At 36.4% G+C, this 25,325-nt stretch overlaps 1 protein-coding gene across 3 annotated transcripts in view; it reads left to right on the forward strand.

Annotated features, from left to right (window-relative positions):
* The window catches only part of AGPS (alkylglycerone phosphate synthase), a 61,645-nt gene that overhangs the window by 29,233 nt on the left and 7,087 nt on the right, over positions 1–25,325 (forward strand). For 2 of the 3 annotated variants that reach the window (XM_062004880.1, XM_062004879.1), the window contains exons 9-19: positions 1,923–2,048; positions 4,082–4,190; positions 4,602–4,729; positions 7,113–7,164; positions 9,634–9,710; positions 12,181–12,293; positions 13,981–14,050; positions 14,951–15,012; positions 17,208–17,297; positions 17,721–17,820; positions 19,554–19,611. In XM_062004880.1, the coding sequence (XP_061860864.1) occupies positions 1,923–2,048; positions 4,082–4,190; positions 4,602–4,729; positions 7,113–7,164; positions 9,634–9,710; positions 12,181–12,293; positions 13,981–14,050; positions 14,951–15,012; positions 17,208–17,297; positions 17,721–17,820; positions 19,554–19,611 (985 nt within the window). The remainder of the gene's footprint in view (positions 1–1,922; positions 2,049–4,081; positions 4,191–4,601; positions 4,730–7,112; positions 7,165–9,633; positions 9,711–12,180; positions 12,294–13,980; positions 14,051–14,950; positions 15,013–17,207; positions 17,298–17,720; positions 17,821–19,553; positions 19,612–25,325) is intronic. The other variant, XM_062004881.1, reaches the window with a different exon arrangement.

The following is a 25,325-nucleotide window of genomic DNA, read 5'->3' on the forward strand; positions in this document are numbered from 1 at the left end:
TATTGTGCAAAGAATACAAAATCAGATCATCTACTTAAAGTGTGTGCATACATGTTTTAAAATCTTATTACAAGTACTGAAATTCTTGTATTAGTAGAAAATAGAATGTGATTAAAGCTAAGACTCCAAATGGTGCTCATTTTGTGTAGTACAATTTAAGCATAAGTATGATTTGTTGTTATACTTAATGCCAATGTAGACTTCCACCAAAGTACAGGTAGAATGTAGACATACGTTTGGACTGTGCAAATATGAGATGTGTTTGGGAGTTGTTTCATTTGCCTCTAAATATGCTTGAGATTGCAGACTAATTCAACTTCTGTTGCCTTAAGTGACTTTACTAGCATTATCTAAAGGAGTGCTACAGTGAAGAGGTTTGACGCCTCTGTGTTCTTCATTTTTTGTGTGCTGAAGTTACACAGGTTATCGCATTTACTGACTTTGTGAACTTTATAACAGTAACTAAATTCAAGAACCAGATTCTGAGCAAAGAACAGATTTGGAAAACCTGGTATTTGACAAAAGTTAATCTGTAAGCGTTAAAACGGATTCAAAATCAGTGTACATGTTACACATTTGTCTGTTGTTGCTAGTGACTCTAGTGTGATGAAGACACTATTGTCTGTGGGATGAGAACTCCAAATATTAGTGGGATCTACAGACAAGCCTCAAGTTAGTACTTTTTGTCAAAATATGAAAGAATAGCTGATAGCTGAAGATTAAGAGTGGCAAAAGGATAATAAAAGACAGAACAGTAATGTATACTGTTTTTTATAATAAGCATTATCAATCAGATTGTGATTCTATGGAGAAAGCTAATATGTGCTCCCATTTTCTGGGTGAGTCTGTCACTTGCATGTGCAAAGTACATAGCATAAGCTGCCCTCTATCCTCTAAGTGCTCTTAGCACATGCTGTTCATACAACAGGATTCAAGGAGTTTAGTCTAAAGTGCTTTGTACATGCACAGCCACAGATTCTTCAAAAGCATGGTCTCCTGCTTTGCTTTATAGCATTTGTAGAAATTGCTATGTTGTCATCTTGGGGAACAAGGAGGTGCAGGCTCCAACCCTTCCCTGACCAAGAAGCATATAAAGCCACAAGCTCCTCTGATATGAGAAAACACCATGAGCTAGATGAATCACCATAGATGTTGCATAGAAGTGACTTTCAATCGTGTAAGTTAGAATCACTTTTGTGCAACAGAACATAGTTAATGACCCACATTATGTGGTATACTTAAATACCTATGTTCAACTGTAGCGTTATCATTTAGTCAGTGCAAATTGGTCATCTCAAATGCACTAACACAGTTATCACCTAATGTGAGACTGCTGGGTCTTTAACTCTTCCTATCCAACAGTTTTGGTGTTGTGATTCTAAGGGCATCCAATCAACCTCAGGTGCTGTGCAGATGGCAAAGCCAAGCTAATATAGAAAAATGAGACAAAAAAATGATCACAAGTAGATGACAGTGTTACATACAGTAAGCCCAAACAGATGGCTGTATATTAAAACACATCACTACTTGAGAGAATTAAGTACAGGCAATTTGCTCACATTTTCTGCAGACTTGATGCATATTACATTAGGATAGAAAAACAAGAGATTAAGTGCCTTATTTATTGGCAGCATTTGTGCAAACTTGGCAGTTACTTAGTTATTTTCCATATGTATTTGAGTTCACACCTTGTGAACAATAGAGGTCTTGGGGGGGGGGAAGAGTAGTTGATATGTAGCAGAGCTATGCACAGTAGAAGCAGAATCACTTTCATTTACATTTCATTTATATGTCAAAGACAAAGCTTTTGTCAGAATAAATGGATATGGACATTTTTAAGAAACCTTGAAACCTAGATTATTGAAGTTTAAAGTACTATCCAAATGCAAGGCTCTGTAGAATGTATTTTTTCCTTTCTTTAGCTTGCTGAAAGTGGCTTCTGTACAGGCCATGAACCAGACTCCATGGAGTTCAGTTCACTAGGAGGATGGGTAGCAACGCGAGCATCAGGCATGAAAAAAAACATCTATGGAAACATTGAAGATCTGGTAATTAGTTCTAATATTTTTTTTTCTAATTTACTATTCTGTTTGGAGATTTCACTTTTATAATGACTCTCAATTACAGGGAAAAGGATAATAAATTGCAATTCTCTTAAGCGATGTAGTTTTGGCTCAAATCTTGACTGAAGTTGTCGTCTACTTGCTTTTTGGTATTAGTACTAATAATCCTTATCATTGACCTAAGAATCAATTTCATTTCGGTAATCAGAGACTACTTTAAGGAATTTTTACGCTGTCCTGACTCTGGTACCTTCTTCCAACCATTTTATGCTGTCTATTAATTAAGTGTACTAATCTTGTCATACTTGTAGGGGGATTCCAAAAGGCCCATGTTCTCTCCTCCCTGTTGAGCATTCCCAAGCTTTCCTAGTTCTAACTGACAGCAAGCTAGCTCTTTTTGCCTTCCTACCTATACCTACACTAGTAGCTTTTTCAAATTAGTATGCTGATATAATTGACTATGTGGGTGCATGATGGTGAAATCTAACATCACCACATGGTCTGTAGGAACCCTGAGGAAGGAAGCAATGAACTGGGAATGGCAGTATTCTGTCCTTGATTCAGTTTTAAGTGTTAAAATGGTTCATCTTTATGTAAACCCAGGTAATTTGTTTTTAAAGCATAGTTTTTTATTTTAAAATCTTTTCTGTGTTGTAACAAGTATATTCAAGTCATCACTGTTAAGACTCTGCCTTTCTGCTTCAAGCTTCCAACTTTCCCTTGTAGTTTGTACAACAGCCCTTTCACACCTGGGTATTTTCTTTATTTCCTGCTGCACACTCTAGATAACATATCCCCATCACCTCAGGCTCTTTTAATGAGCACATAGTTCAGACTTTTTTGTTCTTTGCACAGACATGACACTTTGCTATCAGTGACTGAGCTTGGCAGGAGCTACACAGTTTTTATTCAGTAGACCTGTCTGAACTAAAACTACTAGTGTCCAAGTGTCAGTTGTCCCCTACTGCTTGAATGGTGACATTTTGCTTGTATTGGAAGATGTGAAGCAAAAGACTTTTCTGTTGTGGAAGTATAACTTCAGGCTAAAACATCTTCTGATATTTTCATTAGGAGGAAATAGGACTGAAAATTGATTCAGAACTGTTTGTAAGTTTCAAAATGGCACAGTGAGAAAGATTCAGAGGTTTGTTTTGCCTTCTGAGGAAACTTTATATCTAGAAATGATGTGTAATATACAGCTGCTAAAATACACTTATTGCAGAATCAACAGTTCATAAAATGTATATAATGAAGTTCTTGAGCAACTCGGAGCAGGAGGAGAGTAACTTAGCTACCTATACTAGAAAGTTTTAAAGCCATTAGTTGAAATTCATTAATTTTGCTTCAGTTTAAAGGCTTCACAAAAAAACCCCGCAGCTCTTTATTGGTATAAAGCAGTAGAATAAAGGATTAAAAAAAATCTGGGTTCTGTATTGCATATGCTTGAATAAAGCTGGAAGCAGTAACATTGAAAAATAGATTTTTAAAACCAACCTTCTAACCTTACAGATGCATCAGTCTTACGGCAGATTAAATATTGCTAACCTATTTCACAAAGCTTACTTCTGACTTTCCTTATATTAGAAATATCTCTACAGCACCCAATGGCTGAATTGTATCAGCTTTTTCAAGCAGTGGTTCTAAAGCAAAATTTAAGCAAAATTGAAACCCTCACTTTTCCCTTTGAAGTACTATGTGTATTTTGGATTAAAATCCTAGTATTCATAAAGTGCCATCTACACTGAGAAACAAAACAGTTTTAACTGGTATTACCTGCATATAGCCAACAGCTGGCTTGATTTGGCATAGGACTGGAAACAATCTGTTGTGTGGGCAAACCATGCTGTGTTAGAAATAGTTGTTGATAAAAATCCTCAGGTTATCCTAAAAGTTCTTAGGACTGCCTAGGGAATGTTTGAAGTATACAAAGCTTAGTGTACATTTTGTAGAAAATAAGTCTTATATTTAAAAAAATTATTAATGCTAGTGTTTATAGTCATTGCATATTGTTTAAACAGGTGATTCATATAAAAATGGTAACTCCCAGAGGAATAGTAGAAAAAAACTGTCAAGTACCTCGCATGTCAACAGGACCTGATATCCATCACTTCATTATGGGATCTGAAGGTATAAACACAGTAATTTCACGTAACTGTATCATAATTCAGTGTCTGTAATGGCTTTGTGATTTGAGCGTCTTGAATGCCGTGGCTTTCAGCGTGTCTGTCAGTGATATTATGAAAGCATGGATTTCTTGTGTTAGGATAATACTTTGAGACCTTCATTAGGACTACGAAGTTAACCAACAGAACAGTGCTTAAAATAAATCTGTGGAGTTAGCCTACAAGTCTAGTACGAACATGATTTAGAGGATGTCTTGTAAGAATTCACCACATAAATAATCAGGAACAAACCACCTACTGCTGAGATACTGAATGTTTAGGATTTCTGCGTTTACCAGCATGCTGTAACTTAAGTTGGGTAACTCCTTGCTAGAAGTACGTCTTGCAGCACTTAGTTTTCTTTTTTTTCCTGAAGGAACTCTTGGAGTGATTACTGAAGTTACGATAAAGATTCGCCCAATCCCTGAATACCAGAAGTATGGCTCTGTAGTCTTCCCCAACTTTGAACGAGGAGTGGCCTGCTTAAGGGAAGTGGCAAAGCAGGTAAGGAAAAGCTGGATGTTGACATCACTCAAGAACGCAGGCTCTAGCACTAGGGCTATGCTGATGCTGTAGTGCTTCTGGCAATTGGTAACCAAGGATTTGAGATATGAACCTTGTAAGTGTATATGGTCTATGAAGCTTTTGAAAACTGTGCAATTGAGGGTTGAACACGTCCTGAATTTGCTTGATATTCTGAGCCAAATTATGGATGTGCCTTTTAATGACTTTTTCAGTCAGTTATTTCAGTCAGCACACAAAATTTGGCCTTGCTTCTCCTTCAACAGAGAGCTTTATCTCCAAATTAATTCAGGACTATGTAAAAGGATGAGTATTTAAAGAATTAAATTGCAGCATACAAGTGAAAGTTATTAAAACTTATGGCTCTGAAGTGACAAAGGAACAAAAGTCATGAAATGGAAGGATATGACCTGTGTTTAGAAAACATTTAAGTGCACAGTGACGTGCTCTGGATATTTTGAGGTGAAATTTTGCTTACACTGTAATATTTAAATAGAGCCTTCTGAATAGTGCTGTCACATGATTTCAGATAGCAAAGCTCCGATGGAGGTACCTAAATTGTGTAACACTGTTCCTGGTGGCTATACTTCCAAGCAAATCTTGACACTGGCTTGTTTCTTTCTTCACTATCTTGGACTAACTTTTCTTTGCTCTGTGCAAAACCTAACAACTTATGTGAATGGTGGAATATACCCTGAATTGGGGAAGTAATTTCAGAAATGTTTTAATTAATGCCAAACTAAATACAGCTTTACATTTTTTCCAGTGATTGGTCTAAATTAATGACTTTATGTTCGAAGCCAGATGTTCAAACTGGTATGTGAATGGCATATATATGCAAGTCGGCAGCAGTTGCCAGTTCTGTTGTGCTTCTACTGCTGGTGCTTGTTCTTCCTGTTAAAGTACCTAAGCAGACTGGGAATGCTAGTAAGGAATGCTAGAAAGTAAGGAGCTAGTGTCTCTTCCCTAGCTATGGGTTTAGTTAGAAAGGGAATAAAGGGCACTATTTGCCACTTAGCGTTGCTCCACTTCTAAGCTTCTGTTGCTGCTGCTGCTGTTTCACTGCTTACTTGAGCTTGAACTACTTATTCCTCTCTGTTTCCCCTTGCATCAATCACGGTAGTAACTACAATGATTGCAATCTTAAAAGCTGTTTCTTGTCTGTATCAGTCTACTCTAATGTAAGGATAACCAAGCTGCAGGTTGTGGGTGGACTGATCTCATTTAAAACCACTTGTTCAGCCTTCTCCTATCAGCCTGCTTGATGAGCTTAGTTCTTCGTGTTTTTATTCCTGTTGTGTAAGCAAATATATATTATATATATGATGGAGTGTGAACATGTCAAATCAAGTGATAGAGGAGTACTTCCATGTCGATGTGATTAATTGAAGACTAGCCTAAGATTCAGGCTATGTCATCTGCCTCTGGCCATACATTTCCGTATGACTGGACATGGCAGTCACGGATTACATGAGGTATGCATATGCATGACAAGAAGCTTGCCTAATTGAAGGCAACTGTTTTTACTGGTTATCAAACTTATGTACAGTGTAGAATCTAGATTGGACCCAGATATGGATTTTAATTGCAGGCTAGTGACAGACCATTAGCATACTGACTCTGGCTGGGATTTAGTTAATTTTCTTAATTTCAGCTGCCCACGTGGTGCTATGATTTGTACTTGTGACCAAAACCATGTGAATACACCAGTGTTTTAGCTAGTACTGAACAGTAGGTACACAGTGTCAAGACTTTTCCTTTCTCACTCTTCTCTCACCAGCAAAGTAGGCTGGGAGCAGACGAGACTGAGAGGGAGCACGGTTGGGACAGCAGACTCAAATTGACCAAAGGGTTATTCCTCACTGTGTAGCATCATACTCAGCAATAAAACTGGAAGAGAAAGTTTTCCAAGAGTTGACATTGCATGAGGACTGGTTGGATATTGTTCAGCTGGTGGTGCATCACTTCTTCACGTTTTTTTTTTCTTATTTTGCTTATCAAGCTATCTTCATCACAACCTGAGTTTTCCAACTTTTGCCCTTGTGATTTGTTCTCCTGTCCCACTGGAGAGGAGATCTGCAGTTGTGGTCAAAGATCTTTGAACTATTCCTGTGTTGGCTTGAGGTTAAACTGAAAAATCTCAATGCATTCCATCTAGACGTACCTAATAGGTGTTGCTGTTCAAGTGAAAACAAGCTTATAGTCACCTCTTTTCAATGATGATGACCATAGGTCTCTGGTATCAAAGCATACTTTCTTGTATGCTATGTTAAAGTTTAAACTTGATTGTCATGAGTTTCAGCAAAACTATGTACATAATGTTTTTATTCTTCCCCCTTCTCATTCCCCTAACTTTGCCCCCAAGAGATGTGCTCCAGCATCAATTCGCCTTGTCGACAATGCACAGTTTCAGTTTGGTAAGTGTGTACATCTCCTTGGATTAATATATTTCCGAGCTCTTTGATTTTTTTAATAGCTGAAATTGTTTTAAGTGATAATTCTTTTGCTCAAAATTGGGTAAATAAGGCAATGAACTGGAAGATAAAACTGCAGCTCATGCCCTAATGTGTACTTTCAGCATCAGAAGCCTGTCTTTGTCACTGGAAAAACAGTATCAACTACAACAGTCAGTAAAGAGCCATATTCTGCATATAAATGAGACTTGTTTTTCTACCTTGCCATCCTTGGTATATAATCTATCAAAGAGTTTGGTATTTTGGAGGTGCTTCCTCAATTTTGCTGTAAATGAGCTAGGATGATAGCAAGAAAATATTTCAAAATATTACTGTGTTGTGAAACATAGACACTGGAACAGGCTGCCCAGAGACATGGTGGAGTCACCATCCATGGAGGTATTTAGAACATGTAGATGAGGTGCTGAGGGACATGGTTTAGTTGTGGACTTGGCCATATTAAGTTAGTGTTTGGACTCAATCTTAAAGGTCTTTTCCAACCAGAATGATTTAATGACTTTGAAAACTTAAGAGTACTAATAAGTCAAGTATGAAAAAAAAAAATTGGAATGCAGACACATTACTTTGAGGGCAAGTTGGTAGATTCCTTTAAATTTCATAAAGAATCACAGGTGGTATATCTATTTCTTAAAAGTATCAATTTTTTTGGAAATGTTCTGATGTGTCAATGATTGTTTGGGTAGGAGAGACAATGACATACTTGTCTAGAGCGAGCTATTTTTAGAGCTCAGGTGTAGTAAATGCCATACTGTATGCAACTAGGACTAAGCTGTAGGCTTTAAGGACAGGAAGTCAGTGAAACTACTGGAAGATTACCGAACACAAAAGAAAATTCAACTAGTTGAAATACCTAAATAGGACAATGTCAGACATGCAGAGCAATCATTTTTGATCAATTCTTAGGGATGTCTGTCACTTTGAACTGTAGGCAATTTTCTGGCTCAAGACAGTCTTGAGGAAGAAACTCAATTTCCACTACCCAGAAAAGAATAATTTACAGTACTTGAAGCTCTTGCAGAGGCCATGTTATTTAAAGTGTATCAGAAGATGAAAATGTGAACTGGACTGACCTTGATAAACCTCTATTTTAATACTACTTGAAGTCAGAATTTCTGAAACTTCTTTTGGATGGAAACCTCAGTGATGAGTCTTGGCTTCAAATGACATTAATATGATGTGTTGAGCAAGTTGAACTTTGTATTTCAAATCAAGGAAATAGGGATTTTGAAAGGCCTGAGAGCCTGACAAGCCTTGCTTGTTATGCTATTTCTCGGACATGTACAACAGAAGAGAGATGGGTTTTTCTTTCTAATTGGTAAGATGTTTGACCAACTGCAAGCCTTAAACCCAGCACTGAATGAATCATTCTTCTACTTTAGCTTTTATCTGAGGTTACAACTTATACAATCACCTGGAAAACAGTTTCAAGTGTGTCAGTATAGATTTTTCTTGTAGTCATTGTCAAGTAGGCTTAAGTGTAATAGTTTTTACAGATTGTGGTTTAATAAATCCATCTCCTTTTGTTACCTGGTGCTTTTCCATATTCTTACTTAAATGTGCTTGGAGGTGTACTCCTTAGGGTTTGTTCATATCTGCAAGGAGGTCTTTCTTTACTGAAGAGGGAAGAAGAGTGATCAGTTGAAGCTCATGCTTTATTCAGGAGAAAATACTTTGTGAAGTATTTTAGAAGGAAGTATCATGTAAATGGTGCATAACTTTTTTATGAATTGGGCTCACAGCATGTAGACCAGATGCAAGACTGTTAAAGTGAAACAGTAATGGGAGTTCAGAAGTTGCTTGTGAGTGAAAACAATAGAACAAACTGTAAAAGACTTTCGTCTCAATTAAACCCAGTCCTGAGGCAGACATGTTAATTTAACAGGCTGCAAGGTACCATTTATATATCCTGGTAACTTAGTTCCCTGTATGTGATTAAGGAAGCAATTGCTAGTTTTATGTAGAAAATTTTGGAAAAGTGCCCTAACTGTTAAGGCAAAAATTGTGTAACTCCTAACTTGCACCACTTTTGGCTACTGTTTTCAGTGATTTTGGCACAACTTTAAAAAAGGATCACTGATTCAGAGTAGTTTAGTGGTGTAAAACTAATTAAGTGCTGTCTTATAATTTTCAATGTGCCACAGACTTAGGAAGATCTCAACTACAGCAGCCTTAAGGCATCAAATTAAATATTTATTTGTAGTTGTATGTATGCCTTTTAAATATGCCTTTTTAAAAAAACTCACACCTTTTCCTAAATTATTTTCTAATTGAGTAGAGAGAAGTCTCTTTAATTATAAGGTAGTCCAAGTGTTTCTTGCAACTTTGACTGCTATTTATTTAATTTACCCATTGAAGTAGGTATTTTAAGAGCACTATTTACCTTAACACAACTTTTTCCACTTTTTGTCGAAGGTCATGCTCTTAAACCTCAAGTTGCTTCCATTTTTACATCATTTTTGGATGGACTGAAAAAATTCTACATCACAAAGGTAACTTTTGGGACTTAACACTCTTTGGAACTTTGGATACTGTTTACAGTATGGAGCGAGGCTAATACTTTACTATCTGTTTCCAAATTTTGTCTTCTTAATACTGTAAACTAGAATTTTGGGAGAATCTCAAGATATTGGTCTTGAATCTCCCATATAAATCGTGGGATTATGTCTTTCTGATATTTATCTTTAGAAATTGCCTTTTTAATCCAGAATTATCTGGTGCTCATATCACTTCATCTAGGCTTTTGCATCAAATAATTTGTCTTGTTACGGATTTTTTCTTTTGCTTTGAATTGTCCAATTAGAGTTCCTGCAAATATGGATATTCAAATGTAGAAAATTGCATCATCCTTAATTTAGGTAATTGTTTTATAGGAGGTAAACATTCCATTCTGATCTGACAATACAGAGTGTTTTCAAGGACTGAGCTTAATTACTGCTGCTTTTTCTTTTGCTTCTGAAGCAGAAAACACCATGTGTTGTGGGACTTTTGCTCAGGAATACCCATTAGGTTTAGAGATTGCCCCAAAATTTTGCCTTCTCTCCCTGCTCTGCTGTAGTGCAGGCATATCTAAAGTAGTAAAGGTTTTGGCAAAAAAATCAGTTTGAAACAATCCTAGTTGTCAATACCTACTGTTTCTGTAGTTGGCAACAAACATCACTGCTTCTTGGGATATTATATCACTAAGGGATATTGTATGTCATTCTAGTTCTTCCAGCTCTGCAGGAGAGAAAAATGTGGAGAAATGAGAGAAATGCTATGTAATACTAATGCAGAGATTCCAGGTTGCTGACCAATCTGGTGCTCTTATGTCAGAATTCAGTCCCCTGCTGTGTATGAACAACAGCTATGTCAAAGAAACTCTTAGCTGGGATGAGTAGCAAGACTAGAGAGCAAGTATAACAAACAGCCCTGAGACTAATATTGCAGGTGATACTGGGACCAAGATACTCAAATCTATCCTACACTTACTTCATCTGTGAATTTCTCCCTGTTAAAAAAAAAAGAGTAAACATAAGAATACAAAAGACATCAGACTAATACTATCATTATTTTGTTGAACAGAGTAATTGTTTAACTGATACACCTTAAGAGAACAGGGACAAAGTCTTTCTGGTTTACCCCTCCATGTAGTTTGGGACTGTTCACTGATAGATGAATTTTTTAGTCATTGTCTACTAGTTCACACTGTAGCTAGTTCCTCCAATGCCTGTTAAAGAGAACTGTAAGGTGTTAACTGAGCATTACAGCCAAAAGATGGCAGAATAGACAAAAGGTTTTATACTACACGAAATCTAAGGGATTCTAGAACAAGAAAGGACCGTAAACAGCATCTTAAACTCCAAGGACAGGATTCTACTATTAATACAGTACCAATATTTCTTTGTACTTATTAGCTATACTGGTTTTGTAGGAATAATGGATAAGACATATCCTTTACCCAGAGAGGTATATCCTGTTTTGCAGTGATTTTTTTTTATAGTGGTGGTTTGTTGGGGCAGTAGGATGCAATATCCTTTTCAGAAATACTAATTTGAATGTGTCTGGTGGGGGCTTACCATACAGATTTGACCTCATTGGCTGGATGACTGACTCACTCCAAGATACTTCGCCTCCTTCCTTACTTTTTTGAACCCTCCTGATACCTTCAGTTAACTTTCACTCAGTCTATTCAATTATGGAAATAATAAAAGGAATAGTAACTAACTGGGACTTTTTTCACCATACCTGTTGTGCATAAAGGATGAGTTTGAATCTCTTAACTAATAATGTAATTTCATATAACCTTGTTCAGTGCTTTACCACAAGCAGAGTAGAGACTGGATGAGATGAATGCCACTGGAAAGAGAAATTAAAAATAATTGCTGGTCAATATACATATAAACAATACATTGTTCTAAATCATAAGTTTTTACCCTTTTTAACTGTGGAAGAAGTTATGGAACTTCATTGTAACTTTTTATTCCTCTCCATTCCATTGAAAACCTGCCTAGTAGTGGTAATTCACTGGAGTTAATTAATAATGAAAAAGAGGAATGCCACAAGTTGTTTTCCTTCCATAGTGCTTTTCCCAGTGTAGAGATTTTTTTTGTGGCAGACTACTGATACAACAGTTTTGAGAGTGGGGACATTTATGGTCATCATAGCAATCTTCCTGCTATAACAGGGGAATAGTTGATAGAATATAAATGGCTACTGCTCAAAAGCATTTAGGACCTGTTCTTCCTTCAGCATAGGTAGACAGCTGTTATCTGTCCTGCATTTTAACAAAAAAAGCTGAAAGATAATCTCTCACTTAAGTGGGCTTGTGAATGTCCTGTCAGGGGAAAAAAAAAAATTATTTTCTCTTAGTTGCAGCAACACTTATTAACCAGAGCATATGCTGTTTATTTGAAAGGTAAAATCTTCTTTGTGTTTTACCACATAGTCTGTGACATAACGCAAAGTTTTCTCTCTTTGCAGTTTAAAGGATTTGATCCCAACATGCTATGTGTAGCTACCTTGCTTTTTGAGGGTGACAGAGAGAAGGTTCTGCAGCATGAAAAGCAGGTCTATGATATTGCCACCAAGTTTGGGTATGATTTTCAAATAACTTCTTCCTGTGAAACTGGGAGTTAACTGTCCAGGCAAAAAAATGGGATTACTGTATTTTTATCATGATTAATTTATGAATGTGTTCTTAATCTACTAGTTTGAGGTGGCAATGCTCAATTAGCTACTGAATGTGCCCTTTGATAAATATGGCTTCTGTTACTCTTAATGGGTAACTCCACTGAAAAACTTTAGCTGTTAGTGTATTGCAGTCAAATAAATATTTGACTAAATATAGAACTGATGTTATTAAAATGGAAACTAGTCCTTATAGCTGCCTGTAGGCATGGAAGCTGCTTGTTTTGCAATACTAGGCTCTATCCTTTAACTACAGAAGAGGAAGACAAAGTTATAAGAATATTAAATCCTTGCAGAATTTCTGTGAGCATATGAATAAAAGACAATTGTTTGAAAGAGGAATTTTTATTTACTTAAAGGAATGCGGTGGTTTTCTGTCCCACAGATTGTTTTCTGTTCTTACAAGGGAATAAAAACCACTCATTGAAGTGGCAGTCTGAGTAGTGGTCAGGTAGTTTCTGTCCTTCCAGTTTAATTAAGCATGATTGATAAAAACCACCATTACAAATGTGATTTGTCAAGGGTGTACTTTTTTCGATGAAAGTTACTGCTAGCATTAGTCTCAACTATTCAAACACATATAAGTATTGTTTTATAATTTCAAGACTATTCTTTCTGAAATTTATGTTTTCATTGTGCTTTGACTCTGCCACTTAAAATAGCTTATAAAAATGGGATTTTGCCTGAGCAACTTGATGACATTCAGTCTGAAGGATAACATTGCTCTTGATTTTAGAGAGCATTTTAGTTACTTTAATGTTGTGTGCAAGAAAAGAGGCTTCAACTGTGAGTCCCTTTTTTGTTTTAGTATTTCAAGATGGTGTATTGGTAAGTGAGGGAACTAGTCTGTTAGGTCTGCTAGACAGTGCTATTACAGACTAATAACAAGTGATACTGGTTACATGTGTAATAGTTTAACCTGGTCTGAAATGCTAAACTATTTCATGGTCTAAAATGCTTTGATTGTATCCTGCTTCAGAATGTCAGATTCCCACCTCACCCCTTGTATTTATAGGAGCTTCTAGAAGACCGATTAGAGATATATAGCACTTGTTCTCAGAAACTAATAATTAAAAACAGACTTTCATAGTGCTCTTGATAGTCTAATGAAAGCAAAGTTTCTGTTTTCTTTAGTGCTCTGTATTTTTTTATCTATTCACACACACTTTTGGGATCTGTAGTCAGTATTCTTGCTCTCAAGACCTGTGAGCATACAAGTGCACAAATCCAACATGCTTAGAAGCATAGTTGCACATGTTCCTGTAAATGAATGTCAAGGATATACCAAGTCTTTAAACATCACTGAAGAGCAGGGGAAAGAGAACTAGACAATAATTTTAAGATCACATCAACTGTTACTTTTCATCTCTTCAGATTATGGAATGAAAAGAGAAATCCAAACAATTAAATGTTTAGTCTGAAGTAACTTTCTCAGTTCTAGTGAAGAAGAGACTCTACTATTTGCAACTGTTCTAATATAGCTTAGAGACAGCTAAACTTGAATGTGTTTGATATTCTAAAGTATTTTTTAATTCTTTTTGGAAACCAATGACTACTTTGCTGAAAAGGCAATTAAATTTTTGTTAATTGCAGTGGCCTGGCAGCAGGTGAAGATAATGGACAGAGAGGATATATGCTGACATTTGTCATCGCTTACCTTCGGGTAGGTCACTTTTGTCTTCCTGCTGGAAGTTCTGTTAATTAATATAACAAAACATAAAGATGTATCTTTGTAGATGCTTCCTCTGAAATGTTATTGGATAGCATCTCAAATTTCGCCCAAAGGTTGGATCTCTTCCATTTCTGAGGAGTATTTGCTCATGAAACTTCATCTGCAAAACACCATAAAAACATTAATTTGTATGCCTGTTAAGAAAACAGTTTTTAATAAAGGGTAAATAAAATTAAGTTAAAGGATCTACTAGAAGTTGATAAATAAATCAGATCAGACTTTTATATCAACAACTTAAATGTAATTGGAGACTGAGAGAATACTTGAAATGCTCAGGTGCTCACTTGGCTCTAACTCTTCACTGTCTGTCTGCTTATGGCTGTGGTTCAAATTGGAATTCCAGGACAAATGAACCTTTGCTCTGGACTATTGCAGCTGTTCTTAGGAATTTTACTGTTTGGGAGGTTTTTTTTTCAGAATACCATGCAAATCCTGAGTGCTATATTTTATTTGTTTTTTATAGGTAGGGACAAATCAGTGAAATTCTCTCTTTCAACAGGCTCTCTGTAAAATAAGCGAAATGTTTCTCTATACCTAGAAAGAAGTATTTATTTGGAATGTAATTGCTACTAGGTATTGCATTTGTTAGCATAGTGGTTGCTCTTGGTTTGATGCCATAGTGACACAAATATTTGATTATTGTAGGCACAGTGACAATCTGACAAGTTGTCTTGCACCAGCCATGATATCAAAATGTTTGTCATCTGTGTCTTTGAAGAGCTAACCTATTACCATAACTGTAAACTGATGTCACTGGAACAGATGGGTATTTTTGCTGAATGTTAGTGATAACTCCCTTTCTGCAGATAATTTCCTTTCTCTATTTATTAGGACCTGGGCCTGGATTACTATGTAATAGGAGAATCGTTTGAGACATCTGTTCCTTGGGATAGGTAAACTGTGATTATTCTTTGAATTGCTTAAAACTTGTACTTGAGTTAATTCAAATTATTCCTAAGTGGTGCTTGCTCATGGGGAACCTTAATTTAATTTAGGCCTTATGTGTATTGGAGACTCCTCCATGATGTGCCTCATGTTTTGCACCTGTGTCTTCTTGCTAGAGTTGCTAGTGAATTACTTGTCAGAATTTTGTAAATGTAATGTATGCAAGTGTTCAATAATGCTTAGGTTAACTTACTGTAAGAAATTCAGGGCTTGAAATTTAGGAAACTGAACAATGGTAACAACTGTATTGGTGACTGGAGCATCTTCCTTATGAGGAAAGGCTGTGGGAACTGGGGCTGTTAAGGGAAGAGGAGATATCTAAATATCTAAATGGTGGGTGTCAGGAGGTTGGGGCATCCCTTTTTTCTGTTGTGGCTAGCAACAGGACAAGGGATAATGGGATGAAGCTGGAACACAAAAACTTCCATTTAAACATTAGAAAAAGCTATTTTACTGTGAGGGTGTGGAAGCACTGGAACAGGCTGCCCAGGGAGGGTGTGGAGTCTCCTTCCTTGGAGGTCTTCAAGACCCACCTGGACATGTTGCTATGCAACCTGATCTAGGAGAACCTGCTTGTGCAGGGGGATTGGACTAGACAATCTCTAAAGGTCCCTTCCAACCCTACCATTCTGTGATAGTGTGAACTGTATTGTATTATGAACAACCACACATGTGACATCAACAATGTATTTAAAACAGAAAACTTTGTAGTGAAGATGAAAAAAAAAAAATTTGCTTTTCTCAATAATTCCAGGAAATAAAAACTGAGAAGATAATTCTTGCCCAAGATAAAATGAACTTAGGAAAAAGATCTTAATCTGATAGCTGCGGTTGAGAAATGCTTGGCTGCAACAGTTTAATATGTGAAATAACTTTAGATGCTTCTGTCCATTTGGCAAGCCAGAACCCTCTTAATCAGGATCTAAGGTGCTTTGAATCAAAGTTTTACAGTATTTATTGCAGAGTTCACAATGTTCAAAGTGTGGTGACTTAAGGTGGCAAGCCTGTATCCTTGCTATTTATTGCATTTAGTGGCTGTGACAAGTTCCAGCCTTTGCTTTGAAAATTGTCATAGCATTTAAATGAGTGGCAGAAATTTGAGGATGATTTTAAAGCAAAGTTACTCTATTTTCCTACACCTTCATAGATTTTGAAGTGTGTTAACTGCTTAGTCAACAAGTTGGTTTGCCTTTTTCTCATTTCAGGAGAAAATTAATTTTATATAGGAATTTAAGAAAATATTTTAAACTGTCCTCATTAAAGCAAATGCTTTCAAAACCTTTTTCTAACTTTACTTACAAAAACTCTGTAATTTTCGATAACTCAGTTCTTTTGTTCCAGACAAGTTGAAGACACTTGAATAGAATATTTAACTCTACTTGCTTATTCACTAAGTGGATACATTTCTCTTGTGTATTATCTCTGTCGGTCTGCAAAGTAGTTTTAAATTTGTGTCAAATGTCTTCATCTGAATTGTACAGTATAGCACTGCAGACCTTTATGAGAACATATAACTGAAGAAAGGGACATTTGAAAAACAGGGATTTCTTCCAACTATTCTAGCACTTTAGATGCACCTGGTCTGCTCTAGAAGGAAATAAATAATAAAAGCAAAACAGGTATGGCTTATGACAAGGTTTAAAATCTCATTGCCAGGTTAGAACTACAACATTTCAAGCCAGTCAGACTAGCACACAGCTGGAGTATCTCCAGTTTTGGCTTTGGCACGTATCGAAGTTATCTCAGAGGATACAAGCCCATAGAGTTATCAAGATTTTTATCATGAGCTGTATTTGTCAACTGGTCTTGCCAAAAATTTGTGACTGTTTTGCTGAGAAAGTAAAGAAAGATGTACAGAAGAAGGTAACCTCCATTTTCTCTTGAACACTGGTTGTGTACTCTGCTTCAGACTAAACTTGCTATTCAGGAGACTTGGAGAAAAAACAGTTCTAGTGAAGACTTGATGAGGACTATTCTAAGAACAGGATTTAAGCTAGTTTAATACTGGTTCTACAAGGCAATGGTCTATATGATCAGATTACACTTTTTAAAAAAAGGTTACTGAAGATGAAGCTGTGGCTTTTAGGAGATTGTATAAAATCATATGCTAAGATTTTATATTTTAACATGTTTTCTGTTACAGGGTTTTGGACCTTTGTAGGAATGTAAAGGAAAGAATAGTAAGAGAATGCAAAGAAAAGGGTGTTCAGTTTGCTCCTCTTTCTACCTGCAGGTAAACAATACAACAGCCTAAATAATTTTCTCTTGAATCTTTGAATAGTAAGAGAGCTAGGGAAGAGGTCATCAAACTTGCTAGCTAGCGATATTGCAAACACTGGTAATCTTGACCTTCCACTTTAACCTGCAAGTGGATTACATGTAACAGTGGGTAATTCAAGAAATTAGTGGTGCTTGATTTGTCTTCACACTTACTCTTGCTTTATGCATGGGTGTCAAGTGTAACAGCTTAACACCTTTGACTCTCAAAGTCATAGCATGAGTTACTTATGAAGTATGAGCAAAAAAAGGATACAAAACTTTTTTAAAAGATGCTATCCTTTTAAATAAGATAAGCAACCTTAAGAATTGTGTAATATCATTTAGCGGCTGGCTCAGTAGCAGAAGACTTTATTTGTAATGCAGTTCTCTTCAACAGGGTGACACAGACGTACGATGCAGGTGCATGCGTCTACTTCTACTTTGCCTTTAACTACAGAGGAATTAGTGATCCTATTCATGTCTATGAACAAATTGAGGTAATGTATATAAGAGCAGTAGTTAAGAGGGAGGGGAAGAAGCTACTGACCCATAATATAACCTGAACTCATTGGCCAAGCTAATAGAATTTTGCAGGAAAGATCTCAAAAGTCTGTTGTAAAGCTATGATAGTGTGTACTTTTTTCCCTAGCTACTAATGGTGCACCAAGTAGAGGAAAGACTATCAGATGACTATTTTAGACATCAGTAAGTACTTATGACTAAATCGTAGGAAAGATTGAACTGGAATTTCTTCTGTGATGGCAGAAACTGAAAGGAAAGGAAACTAAAAGGAAATGAAACAAGGCTTCCTTAGTTCCATTATATACAAAACTACTTTCTTAGTCTGCTGAAACTTTCAATACCATCCAGTATTAATGGTGCTGTATGTAGAGGATAATGAGTTGTGAGGGTGTCTCTTGTGTTGTTTCAGAGAATTAACTACTGTGGTTATTTCTGTTTAGTGATTATTCCTAGATAAATACATGCGTAAGTCTACTGTGTTAGACTAGTTGGTAGCTGCTTTGACTTTTTTTACCAAAAAGTTCTGGAATAACTCTGCTTTAACACTTGGCTGGTGAAACACTATACTTGCCTAGTTAGGAGAAACTAATATCCTTGTTACCTTGAAGATGTAAGGCTTAGACATAGAAGGATTATGACCAAACTGCATTTCATTCTACGTTTTGGTTCATATACTCAAACTTCAGCATCAGAAAATTTGCAAACAGGACTGTGGAGAAATAGTATATATTTATAACTGGGATATCGTTCTTTTCATGTTTATTCCTTAGAAATTTCTCTTGAACTTGGGAAGCAGATGCAAAGTTTTATCTTTAAGTTCTGAGGCTTCCTTGCTGTTGAATCTAAAGCATTGAGTGCTTATTACATTAAACTTTATTAATACTTAAATATTATTGTTTATTGGAACTAGTTAGCAGTGTGATCACCTGGGTGCATGTCTTCCGTTGTCAGTGACTAAATTTAACCTAACAAAGAGAATGTGCCCACAAGTATATGCACTGTGGCAGACTGAAAAAAATCACTAACTGCATGGGTGTGGTTATGTGCATTATTCTTAAAGTACACTTTTTTAATGAAGTATTAGGTGCTTGTGCTTAGAATAGCTTTCTTCATTACATTTGCTAAGCTGTGTAACTATTGATAATCAGAACTGGATGGGAAAGAAAATTCTAGAGCTTGAAAATGTTAATGTATTTATTAATGTAAAAATGTAAATTTTGTTTTCTGCCACAAACTTCACCCATGAGAGTTGCCAGTTGTAAATTATATCCCTTTCTTTACCAAAATCTTGTAGATCAGGATCCAAACTCTGGTCTGATGAAGGATCTCTGATTGCTCTGAGGAGCCTGTTTTTCACATTTATTATTGTCCTTTCTTTGTCAGTAGACACTTGGCTATATTCCAGATGAACATCCCAGCCACTAAACTGTTTTTGTTTCAGCAAGGGGAGAAGTGATGCATTCCATTCTGGAATAATAGATTTGTTGTAACAGATGTCATTTGGAATGTCTTGGCTTTGATAACATGTATCTGGAAAATCCCCACTTATGTTTATTGGCAGGCTTGAACTAAAATGTTTACCTGTATTGTACACCCTAATTGCTTTTGAAACTTTTCATACACATGTGTAAATGAGTACAATAGTGAGCATTTTACTAAAGAGACATCTTGTGCATTTGCTCTTGATTAAAATATCTTTCCAATTTAGAGGGCTGCTAGAGAAGAAATACTTGCCAACGGAGGAAGTCTGTCACATCACCACGGAGGTAACATTCTCAGTATTTTGATACTGCTAAATATTCCTGAATACAAATAATAGATTTTAATAGAACTTTGAAAAATATTCCACAGGCATTAACTGAAATTACTGGTGGTGGAGCTAGGATCTTCTGGCATTCTTTAGGAAAAACTTCTCACCCCATTGCCAGACTTTCAGGGGAAGTATCCCTAGACCTGATTTGCCTGATGTCAAGTTGTGCAATGTGGTGTTTGTATGAGCACCAGCTTCAAACTTTTGATAAGAAGTCTGCTGTCTGTCTGAGAATCTGAAAATGTAGATTTGATCAGTTTGTCATACGGAACTTCTGAGGGACCTCGTGCAGTTACAAAAGTTACTATTCAGTCACAAAGGCCTCAAACAGGAGTTTCACAGTTTTGCATCCCTTGTGGCTAGTAGAATGCCATTAGCACTAATTCCAGAGCACTCAGCTGCATAAAGGGATGAGTGACTTTAAAATAGGTCATGTTGCAATGTACCGTTTGCATAATTGATGTTATTACTGGCTTGCTGTCAGACAATATCTGAATAATCAGTTTCTGCTCTTGGAGTTTTGGAATTACTTGTCCTGAGTTACTGGCCTCTTTGCAAGTTATTTTGTGCTTTATTATTAAGAACCAATATGATAATTCATATACTTGACTTCATATATTCAGTTTGATTGCATATGTCCGATATTATTGTAAACTTGGATTGTTGTCAGGAAGTTGTCAGGAAGTTGTCAGGAAGTTGTCAGGAAGTTGTCAGGAAGACAACTTGTGAAGTCAGTTTGGTTTGTGCAGCTAACTTCTTGAAACTGGTTAATGTAATGCATTTCTTCTCTTTACTTTTGTGAGGTATTGTCTGGCCACAGAAATAAGAGCAAACAGGAAGCCTAAAGGCTTAAAACGAGATAAAAATTATGTAATTCTAAGAAAGCTCTGTGTGTGAAAGACTGAAGGACAGAAGCTGTGCTTTAAAACACGGTGACTTCTTGGCCTTCAAACTTCTAGCTAAGGCAGTTTTCAGGCATCTCTCTTTGTGATAGATTCTCTAACATGATCTTATAGTGGACTGGTCAATTATCACACATGGGATGTGTACCTCCTTGATGTACTGCTGTGCTCTCCTTTGCTGTGGCAGCTGTGTTTTACTGTGACTAGCATTTCATCCATTAACTCACAGGCAGCTGGAGCTTGTCACATGTTTGTATGCTTTTGCCCTTACCATATGAAAACTTGCTTACAGCATATGTTGAACAAGGAAAAAAAAAGTAGCATTTTCAGCCCCTTGCACACTTGAACTTTCAGACTCCACAGATATGGAAAATTTGGGTGTTACTAAACTTTGTATGCTCCTGTTGTATTCATGACTGCTGCTTATACTGATAAAAATTTTCTGGTTTGAATTTTTTTTGTCTGGCAGTTCACTGTATACAATATTCATGATTAATTCTTTCCAGTGCTGAGTAGATAAGCTGCTGAGAATTAGCCTATTAGTATCAGTTTTATTTACTGACCTTCAGGCCTTGTCACTTTTAGCACTCTAAGACTTGTCTATTGTGTGGGGTAAAAGAAAATATTGGTGCAACTTCTTCTAGTATTTGTCTTGTAATTGTGATTAATAACAGTTGTTTTCACTATCTGGAAACAGACAGACTGGTTTGTCTGCCTACAATCACACTGTGATAAATGGAGCTATTTTAACTCTGTTTTTGTGTATCAAAGAAAACAGATGTAGTCTGGGACTCGAGGCTATAGGAAATACAAAGCCTGCTGAAGTCAATCTTCATATGCTCATTGAGTGAAGACATGGTCATATATGACAGTTTGAGATGTGTAAAGCTCTAAATTATTTTACAGCTGGGGAAGTACTACCTGCAGGTAGACCCATAACTACAATCTACAGTGAGAACTGAAATCATTAAACCTTTGATTTTATGAAGAGAAACTTCAGAAAGACTTCACTTTAGATTCTATTTTAATGTCAGTATCTATCTTAACCTCTCTCCAGGCTAATAAAAATACTATAACTTTTAGGCAAGAGTCACTAAAGTTAGTAATATTATGAGGAGATTCCCCTGATGGCTTTTGAGACTTAAAACTTGTTAGAAGCATACATTTTATTTGCTAATGGATTACGCAATATGTAAGAATAGCAATATTCCAATACGGAAACTTCTGAAGAGTATCAATTCCATCCTTACAGCAAGCATCTTACAGGCACAAGAAGCTGTAGCAAAGCCAGATATAGACATCTGTGTAAATGACTTTATCCTTCCAATGTAACCATGACTTTGGGGTAGAATATCTTTTTTTTGTTTGTTTCATAAATCTGGATATTTCTTATATGATACTGCAGCTTCAATGACTATCCTTTGAATGAAGTTGTCTTTTCTTTTTGAGATCCTTCTCACTCTTGACTTTCAAATATTTCAATCTAATTGGTAAGTGTCAGGAATGGTTTTCCTACTGTGATGTTTGTATTTAACACTTGATAATGTTTCTGAATTATGTAATAAGCAGAATTTGTTTAGGAAGAATCTGCCATATATGTACTGCCATAAAAATAATACATAGCTGATTAGATAGGCTCTTTTTGCAGGGAGAATTTAGACAATCTTCAGTGTATCAGAAACTGATCTTTATAGAAGAGGCTATCAGACTTTTTTTAATGATCCTGGCAGTTTTGTCTAAATGTGTAAGTTCTATTTCTCACTAAATTTCTTGTGAACAAACTGCTGAAAAGCTTCTAAGTAGGTTTAAAGTAGCTTTAATGTGTGACTGAAGTAGTTTCTTATGCATTCTTTGTCCCCGTTTACTAATGGTAAGACATCTGTGACTTAGTTTTTGAAAGATATTCAGGAATTAATTATCTTAGTTGTAGCATTACTTGTCTTCATTTCCTACATGAAATTTTACAGTCTTAATTATAGTTTTTACCTTGTCTTGACTATGTCCTGCACTTAAAAAGGGATATTGCACGTCTTTGAACACAGCTTTGATTTTTCTGGTCTTCTGGCCACTGAATATCTTTGGATTTGAGAGTCATGTAAGTAAAAGCTGCTAGAGCCACAGGTGGCTTCTAGAAATTTAGCATTTAAAAAGCAGCACTAGGAATGACAATTTCTTGTAGATATAAGATGAAGTTTAGATAAATGATTCATCTAATCATTTAGGGCAAGTGCTAAAACCACCCCTATGAAAAGTCACACCTTGCATTCTTGAACTATTGTTTCATAAAATACTTGGGTTTTTTTGTGTATATAACATGCTGAGGAAATATTGGTAGGTATGACTGGTATATAGATACAACCATAGCTTCTTTGGGGTACAGCTTCAGAAAGGAGCTGGCTGGATTTGGGCCTGATGCCGTCTGTGTATTACCAAGTTAGGCACCCTTGTAAAAACTAACAGTGTAAAAATTTATGATAGATTGTTTCCCCTCACAGGGAATGTTCTAACTAAAACTGATTACTTAAGGAAACAATTACCAGCTTGTGGGTTTGAGGAAAATACCCCCATTTAGCCACTTAACATAATAGAACTAATTTTTTTCAACTTTCTAGACAGATTGGCTAGAATAAAGGTTAATCAGTTAGCCCAGGCTTCACATGTTTGGGTACAGTGTCAATTTCCTGGCAATTCATGCAGGAAAACTGGAAAAAATACCCCCAAACCAACAAAACTCCAACAAACTCTAAAATCCCTCACACCTTATTTGCATTCAATTGCATGTTTGACATTGCAATTCACTGCAGTTCTTTGGCATCATTAAGAAGCTGTGGCTTAAGCTATACTCTGCAGTAATTAACCCACACAACCTACAACATCTAGCAATATTAAATTATCTTATGGGATAAGTTGAAAATATTATTTTCTCCTTTACACAGGAAAAGTATCTTCTTACTTTTAAGCACTGAAGACTGATGATACTTTCATCTTAAAACTAGAGCTTGCTCTACTGCTTATAATGAGTTTAAACTGAGATATTTGTCAGACAGTGTAACCTTACATGAAATACTGTAATGCACTTGTATTTGTATTTTCTCCCTTGGTCTCCTGAAAGTCTTAATGGAATAGTCATCCTCAGTGCCTTTTCTACCAAATAAATGCAAAGGACTTTCTGATTCATCAACACAGAACTTTAAGTACTTGTTTAGATATTAAGTGAAAATATGCAAGATGTTACAGTGATGGTAAGTGTTGATTATGTGGCAGACTTTGGGTACACTAGTCTGATATACTTCAGTAGCACCACAGTATTAGATTAATGCACCAACTTTTCTCAGTGTTGAAGAGTTCTCTCTGGAAGAGTAAAAACCTGTGAAGCAATTTCTAATATCAGAGAGATGCTTTTCATAGAGACAACCAGCTTCAGGAAGAGCATGCAACAGCTAGAAGAGCCCCATTCTTTTTATGACCCATTACTGCTTCTCCTTTGGCAAAGCTATTGTTCTGCAATAACTACCCCTCTAAGCTGAAAGGGCTGGAGCAGAGGACGTCTAGAGCTATGTGCGGCACCACTAGTGCCTATTTCCACTGGGACCACGTGCTGCTCTACATAAGTTCTGAATATATGTAGAGCTGTTCCTGTGATCTGTCAGCTACATTATAACTTTCCTGACAGGGCTGTTCATGTGTGCCCAAATATTTCATATTCCAAAACTGAGAACTATTGCTGCTTGCTGTTTGCAAGCTCCATCCTTAGTAGCCAGATTTTTTTTTTTTTTAGCCATCCAGATGCATTTTCAAAGATCTAGCAAGTGTAGCCTTTATGAGCCAGGAGAGCTGTACTCCCATTTTATCTTCTTTGTGGCCAGCAGGTGTGTACTTCCATCTAATGAACTTCTCTTTGAAAAATCATGCATGTGGGAAACCGTTGTCACTTTTATCAGAGAAAATAATGTCAGTGCTTGTTTGTTCAGTTGTTTTTTTCAAAGACTGTCTTTTACAGGAGCAGCACAGAGCATGGTTGCAATTCACCAAAGTGTATTTGATTCCCTAACAGATTAAAGGGCACTAAAAGCATGAACTGGAAACCAGCTAAGAGCTGGACCAGCATCTATCAGAATTGGGAAAAAATTACTTATCCAGCTCACATGTTTTCCTTTCATACATGGACTATAATGCTGATCAAACTTGAAAACACTGCAAAAGTAAAAATGGTGTTGGACTGTCTTTGAGAGTTGCTACTGAACAAGCTTCTTGGCTTTCTGGTCTGGAGTACTCTGTGAAGTAGACTCTGTTGTGCTAGGGTATGTGGGTGTGTGTGCTCTACATAATAGACTGGGCTTCAGAGTGAAGAATTCTGGCTTCCTAGCAGTGAATGCTTTGTGAACCGTTCAGCACACCTCAGGAACAGGGCACTTGCCACTTGTAAAATTTGAAAACTTATTCTGTTGCTCTTTATCTTGGGCAATTAAGATGCAAGATAAGGTGTCTTCAGAGGAAGATGGGGCAAGAGAGGCTGTATTTGTTCCCAGTTATGGCAACGAGGTTTCTATGTTTAATGGTGCCTGTACTATAGCTGAGTTAACAAAGTAGTAACTTGTTAAGCTACTACAAATTGTTTGTACAATGTTAAGCTGATTTGAGAACCATAGTAATAGTGTTATGATATAGAATATAGGATCAGGTGAATTTGATTTCATTTTTTTTAACTCAGAAAAGTATACTAAGCTGAGAGCCTGTAAGTAGATGCTTGGATAAAATCTGGTTCTGT

This window comes from Colius striatus, chromosome 11 (assembly GCF_028858725.1).
Source record: "Colius striatus isolate bColStr4 chromosome 11, bColStr4.1.hap1, whole genome shotgun sequence".
Classification (NCBI taxonomy): domain Eukaryota; kingdom Metazoa; phylum Chordata; class Aves; order Coliiformes; family Coliidae; genus Colius; species Colius striatus.